Below are 6,939 nucleotides of genomic sequence, written 5' to 3'. Positions count from 1 at the left end.
AGCCAGCTTCGCCAGCTTCTTTGGCAATGAATGTTTGTGGCTTACCCTCCTTGTGAAGGGTGTCAATGATGACAACTGTCACAACTGTCAGATCAACAGTCTTCCCCATGATTGTGTAGCCTAGTGAACCAAACTGAGAGACCATTTTGATTTTGAGTTGAATTACTGAAATAAATGAACTTTTCCACGACATTCTAATTTATTGAGATGCACCTGTAATAATATAATTTTTTATAGAATATATATCATTATATAAGTGTCTGTGTTCTATTCTACATAACCTGTATAGACAGATAGATAGATAGATAGATAGATAGATAGATAGATAGAAGTAGTTCAAGTAGTTCTGTTTTTAATCAGAATCAATGCGTTTCCATTTTATATTTTATAAACACATTTTATATATATATATATATATATATATATATATATATATAGACACATTTCCAATGTGTTTTCTTTTATTTTCTTCTTTCTTCAGCTGCATTATAAATATATAATTTTCATTCTAATTCTATAGGAATCCGGTCCTATTCAGCTCTCTATATAGACACATTTCCAATGTGTTTTCTTTTATATTATATTTTCTTCAGCTGCATTATAAATATATAATTTTCATTCTAATTCTATAGGAATCCGGTCCTGCCCCACATTCAGCTCTTAGCCGCAGCGGAGTAGAAAATGTGAGACGCCTCCCACTGACATAATTTGTTTCACAGTTACTGCCCACCAGCATGAATCAGATGTTGACATACTAATTTCATGCACACATGGGTGTTCAACCCCAACCCCACTGTCTATGGTGTCCATCGTACCTGGAAACAAGTGTCTGAGACCAGCCTGACCCCTACTGAAGGGGTCCACTGACTCTGAAGCTTGTGTTATAATGAGATTATTTACATGAACCCAACATAAAGACATGGCAGTGACATCAGAAGCACCTGTTACCAAATCTGATTGGAATTAGCATGGAAGTTAAGTAACTGACCAGATTTATTTATTTGGCAATTTTATTTATTTATTTGTTCAATTCTCTATAATGATGCAATTTATTTATTCATTTTTGTTTGTTTGTATGTTGGTTGGTTGTTTATAAATCCTCTCAGTTATGCCTCCTATACTTGCACTGTAACAATGGGTCAGGCCTACCTTATTTAAAACAGGTTTTTTTTTTTTTTGCTAAGCATGCACCGGGTGTATACATATATTTGTTTATTGCAGTTGTTTTTAGTAAAAATCAACGTGAGGCTGCAAAGTACAAAAAAAAAATAGCCATCAGCAAAGCATAAACACACATCCGTTCCTCCTTCAGCAGTGCTGTTTGTCACATTTGCAGAGTAAACTGGATGCAACTTTTGCTTAGCGTCGATTAATTTTTACGCTTTTACAAACAGTATTTTGACAGCCCATAATATGAGTGGAAACATGAGGAGTGCGGAGCTGAACCAAAATCTGGCCTCATTCTGTCAGTACAGACCTTCGGAGAACTCCAGGTATAAGCTATTGCAGAGACTTATAACATTAATGAAGAAACTGTGCTTCTGTTACCAGTGTGAAGAAGTTACAACCAGACTTTATTTTTCCCAAATGTAACTCTTTGGGATTTAAAACTATTGATTTAACGCAGTGTTTGGCGCTATTTGCCCTAAAACTATACACAACAACAACAACAACGTGTTTATGCGTTACCTTTGTTGAAGAAGTTACAACGGGACTTGTTTTGATTTACATCCTGTCAGTGTCCCCAAATTTAACCCTTTAGAATATTATTGGTTTAGCGAATTGTTTGGCTCTATTTACCATCTAACCATATCTGACACAATAACACCTTGTTACCTTTGTTGGTGAAGAAGTTACAATCAGACCTGTTTTGATTTACGTCCTGTCCGTTTTTCCCAATTTAACCCTTTGGGATATAAAATAGTTGGTTTAGCCAACTGTTTGGCGCTATTTAGCCTCAGACCATTAATGATGCACAACAACAACGTGTTTATTACCTTTGTTGATGAAGATGTTACAACCAGACCTGTTTTGATTTACATCCTGTCCGTTTCCCCAAATTTAACCCTTTGTGATATAAAATGATTGGTTTAGCGAACTGTTTGGCGCTATTTGCCCTCAAACCATCGATATCAACACCTCCGTTTTTACGTTACCTTTGCTGACTGAGTCCAAGTTAACCTCTCATCCTGCAAAACAAATGAAGTCATTCGAGTTCAGCAAAAGCCAAGAATCAACCAAAGTTCTGTCAAACGGATTTGACTTATTGCTCGACAATAAACAACCGTCCACTGTCCATTTCATCTCTCTCCGTTGGAGGTTAAGTCGAGTTTATTACTGACGCCTCGGCTGGCGTGCATTAAGCAAATCATAAATTATGCATGCTAATTACCTTGGGCTCCTACTGTAATGAATTCTTTTAATTAAGCTACCGTATTGTGGTTTTGCGTGGCACGCTCTATATTTTATACCCACTGCCTAGGATGACCTTCTTTGTAGGAGTGGATCATGTAGTCGATGGTTGGTGGGGGGGCATCGTTTTGTCTTTGCTTACACAACAGAGTTCAACAGACTTGCCTTACTGTTGATTTGAAGAGGTTTAGACAACCGACACGAGTTCTGTGTGCTACATGTAAATGCGTGAAAATATAATGCTAAAACTTGTCTTTTTTTATTTTGTTTGATTTTATATTATATCATTTTATTTTATTTAGAAATAATATCCACATTTTCATATACTATGCAATATATACTACATTTTTAGTGATCAGAAAGAGAATTTGTGTAAATGCTGACAGGAATTACATCTGTGTGAAAGGTAAAAGTGCTGGGACTGCATCTATTTATGAAAATATTAAATTCCATAAAATATTGGGCATATGACATATTTTAATAAATACAGAAATTATATGTATTTGACACTAGGCAGTAACCCAAACTGGTTTAGCAGCGCTGCAGTAGTTCTAAGTATTTTTAAAGAAGCGTTTTTACAGGTTAGTAATACATTAGTAAAATAAAATAATAATGCTAAAATAAATACCGTAATAACCCACTGTAAATTAATATATAAGAAAAATGCATTTTCTTCAGTAAATCTATTATTTATCTTTTTAAAGCTATACAACTGATAAGACGAATTTCTGTAAAACATGCGTGTTAATAATGTATACTTTTCATCTTGTAAAATTAAGACATTTTTTTTAAATATGTCGACTTTTATTTTAATTCTGTAAAACGGGTCTGTTGATTTTTTTATGAAATTTACATTTTTTTAAGTTTCTTTTAAATAAACGAAATATTTTTTATAAATAAAATATGTAAAATTGTTTCATCTGCGAAACATGTCTATTGATTAAACTTTTATTTTTAAACAAAATTAACAAATAAAACATATGTTTGGACATTACTGCTGTGAAGCTTGTTTATTTATTTATTTATTTATATTCATTGTTTAAGTAAATGCTTCTCTTCCTTAAAAAAAAAACTAAACTAAACATACACTTTAATCAGTACGATAGAGTAAACATCAATGCAACACAATGTCAGACCCCAGAAAAGAAAGTAAAAAGAAAAGAAAAGCAAAAAGGGGAAGAGTGGAAAAAAAAACTTGCACTGTTGTGCAAACAGTCTCTCGGGGGGAGGGGGTTGGATTTAAATTCCAAAGGGGTCTCAGAACTCGTTTCCTAGTCCCCCAGTCAGCTATGTGTTTGTGAGAAAACGGCCTTTTTGTCTTTCTGAAAAAAGACTAAATCTACATCGGTGGCCCAGTCTAAGTTTGCAATTCTTTGCACTTTCTATTCAAGTGAATGAGGGTGAATGAAGTGGCCAGGGACCCTTTATTTGATCAGCTCAATTGCATAAAGTGACGGAATTCTAATGTATTTGCTTAATATCCCGGAGAAGGCTGTTGCTCTCTGTGCGGGGACGCAAACAATGCACCTGTTTGTCGCATTCTGACCGCGACATATCCTTTATCAATGGACCCCCCCATTAAATCTGAGAATAAAAAGGGGGTAAAATGCAGAAAAGCAGTGAAATCATAGTGTAAAAATCTCGGGCAAAAATATAAGATAATAAATACATATAAAGTGCTTGTTTAAAGTAAATTGTAAAATGAAAAATAATTTAGAAATAAAAAGTAATTATTTAAAGTGAAACTGATCTTAGTCATTAAGAATTTAATTCTACCCAATAAAAAAAGAAAATAGAAAATAGTAGAAGGTAGAATGTCAATAATATTTAAAATAAGCAGTTTGGAAATATAAAATATAATCTAGTGAAATTTTCTAGAAATTAAACTATACGTAAATGTATATTTTTCTCCCCGAAATATATTATCTCTGTCCCGATGAAATGTGAATGTAAAGGTTTAAAACGGTTTTGTTGCTGAAGTGAGTGGCTGAGCTGATGAATGAGTCTGCTTGTGTGTGCTGTGACTGCGGCACAGTAACTTCATGCATCCTAATCAAGAGCTTCATTCATTTATTCCAGTCCGTCGGTTGTGCTTTTCCTCGAAGAAAAGTGCTCACCTGCATGATCCGATGACTGAATTTATATCGTTAAAGATGTTCAGACAATATGCACATGTGTTTATTCTAAAATTAAAAAGAAAAGCGAATGAAGAAAATATTAGAACCTTGATTATTTTTTATTAATATTAAGGAAAATTAATATAGATGTACTTAAGCAAAAGTTTGTAAAGAGAAACGTAGTACTATAGGTATTAATTATTGTTTGCATTTCTGTAATTTTAATATTAACAATAATAATCATTTTTCGTATAATTGTTTTTTTACAATTTGAGTGTACACGAGTATTTGACCGTCTGTGTGAAGAAAGAGAAAAACACTAGCGAAATTCACAAACGAATACAACAGGAAATGTGTACGTTTACACAATTTTAATGAAAAAATATTCTGATGACCAAGTTTATAATTTAATGCAGACGTTTTGCACATCTTTTAAAAGCACGCATGCTTGCAGCAAAACAACACAAGGTCTGGAAAAGGCATGCTTTATATCTGAACAAAAAGTACAAATGTACGGCATTTAATACACATGGTCACCACGGCTTTAAATTAAACGCTCACAACACAATTTCCTGCTAAATATAATGTAAAACATCTAACTAAAAAGTGCATTGGACACAATTCAATATCACTTATTTGCAAATATTCACATATTTACTTGAAGACCCTATATCCTTTAAAACTATTTTAACTTTTTCAAGTTTGCCATTGTAGCATACTGTAGGTGTACGTGTGTGTGTGTTTTAGATCAAGTATAGTATTTGGTTTGCAGACTGAGACAAGTTTAGTCGTCTAGGACGTTAGTAGAATAACACGGTCAAATTAGCTAACAAATATTATAGGCGATAACCTGTAAAACGACGAGCACTTGTCTTGTGCGATTGAAAAACGAAGCAGATAGCAGTGCTTGGAATTTGTCAGCAGTCAACCCACTCGAATAAACACATAAATTCTGGATATTTAAAATTTAAAAACTCTCCATTTTACAACATGGTATCCGTGTCGATCCGTGTCATCTCATCGACTCATCGAAAGCAACACTTAAAATCTGAACAACATACACATAAATTAACATCACTGCAACATAGATAGCTCTTGCCTTGATTGTATAGCCAGTGTTTTTCAAGGTCTATAATTAAAATTCAACTTTGGAGTACAGGTGTCGACCGGGAGGCCCAGTTCGCAGGTGTCAGTGCACCGCGACCAACTGCAGCGACGCGGGACCCGTCATGGTCTCGCTCGGGGTGGCGGGGCTGCTTTGGCTGGTCGCTGTATGCGGGGACGTCGGGCTCAGCGACTGGGGAGAGTTCGACAGGAAAGCGGGGATGTGGTGAGGCAACGCCGTGGGCTTGATCGGGACGGGGATCGCCGGTAAGGTCTGTCCGCCGTGGCAAAGCGACTTGATGGGCACACCGTAGGCACTGTAATCGCTGCTGGTCATGGAGATGGGCGCCGCGCTGTCCATCACGCTAGTGCTGTACATATGGGGCCAGGCTGTGGTCAGCTGGTTGTGGAGGGGATACCCGGTGGAGAACGCCAGCCCTCCCGGCACTTTATACTCTCGGGCGATGATGTTCTCAATGGCGAACGGGTGCTTGAACGTGGATGGCTGGGACACTCCCAGGTTGTAGCTGGACATCTGGGGGAGGTGGGTGCCTAGGGCGCTGAGCCGGAGCTTGGCGTGCTGCTGGAGGTAGTGGGCAGCGTCCGAGGGCTTGCTGGGTGCCAGGTGCTCTGATGTCATCAACTTGAAGCGTTTGCGGCGTCGCAGGAAACTTCCGTTCTCGAACATGTCGCCACAGCTGGGATGGAGAGCCCAAAAGCTGCCCTTTCCAGGCTGGTCCGGGCGCCGGGGGATTTTAATGAAGCAGTCGTTGAACGAGAGGTTGTGGCGAAGGGAGTTCTGCCAGCGCTGGGTATTTTCCCGATAGTAAGGAAAGCGGTCCATGATAAACTTGTAGATCTCGCTAAGTGGAAGCATCTTCTCCGGACAGCTCTGGATAGCCATAGCGGTGAGGGAAATGTAGGAGTACGGTGGTTTCTGGTCGCTGTATGTGTTTCTCCCGGGTCTAGGCATCCTATCCAAATTCTGCGTTGGAATTCAGCTGGAAGTCTGTCCTCGAGTATTTGTATCGAGTTTTTTTTCTCTCTAAAGAGCGCCGAGAGTCGTCCTGCAAGTTCACTTCTCTGGAGCTATGAACCCAAGAAAGAAGAAGTAGTAGGGTTTCCTTCTTCCCAGGCCAGCTTGAATGGACCAGATCCTCTCTCTCTCTCCGTCTTTCTTGATAAGACTAAAGAGCTAAGTGGCTGCCTCCATGTCCTTCCTCTAACCATCTGATAGTTTTATGTGGCGACATGGGCAGAAAAGACCCCTGTAGAGGCGCTTCATTAATGTGCCACTTCTTTGCTA

General features: G+C 37.7%; 1 protein-coding gene across 1 annotated transcript; it reads right to left on the bottom strand.

Annotated features, from left to right (window-relative positions):
- Nucleotides 1–5,392: 5,392 nt before the first annotated feature.
- On the bottom strand, nucleotides 5,393–6,660 carry LOC107703308 (forkhead box protein B1-like). Its single transcript, XM_016505903.1, has one exon. It carries the CDS (start codon nucleotides 6,604–6,606, stop codon nucleotides 5,719–5,721), a length of 888 nt encoding a protein of 295 aa, XP_016361389.1. The 5' UTR covers nucleotides 6,607–6,660; the 3' UTR covers nucleotides 5,393–5,718.
- Nucleotides 6,661–6,939: the final 279 nt, after the last annotated feature.

Source organism: Sinocyclocheilus anshuiensis, unplaced genomic scaffold, assembly GCF_001515605.1.
Source record: "Sinocyclocheilus anshuiensis isolate Anshui unplaced genomic scaffold, SAMN03320099.WGS_v1.1 scaffold1597, whole genome shotgun sequence".
Lineage (NCBI taxonomy): Eukaryota > Metazoa > Chordata > Actinopteri > Cypriniformes > Cyprinidae > Sinocyclocheilus > Sinocyclocheilus anshuiensis.
This window is presented reverse-complemented; position numbering and strand designations above follow the sequence as displayed.

Bases quoted from the DNA above. Each gene is read 5' to 3' on its own strand.
- LOC107703308 (XM_016505903.1), bottom strand. From the start codon at position 6,606: ATGCCTAGACCCGGGAGAAACACATACAGCGACCAGAAACCACCGTAC.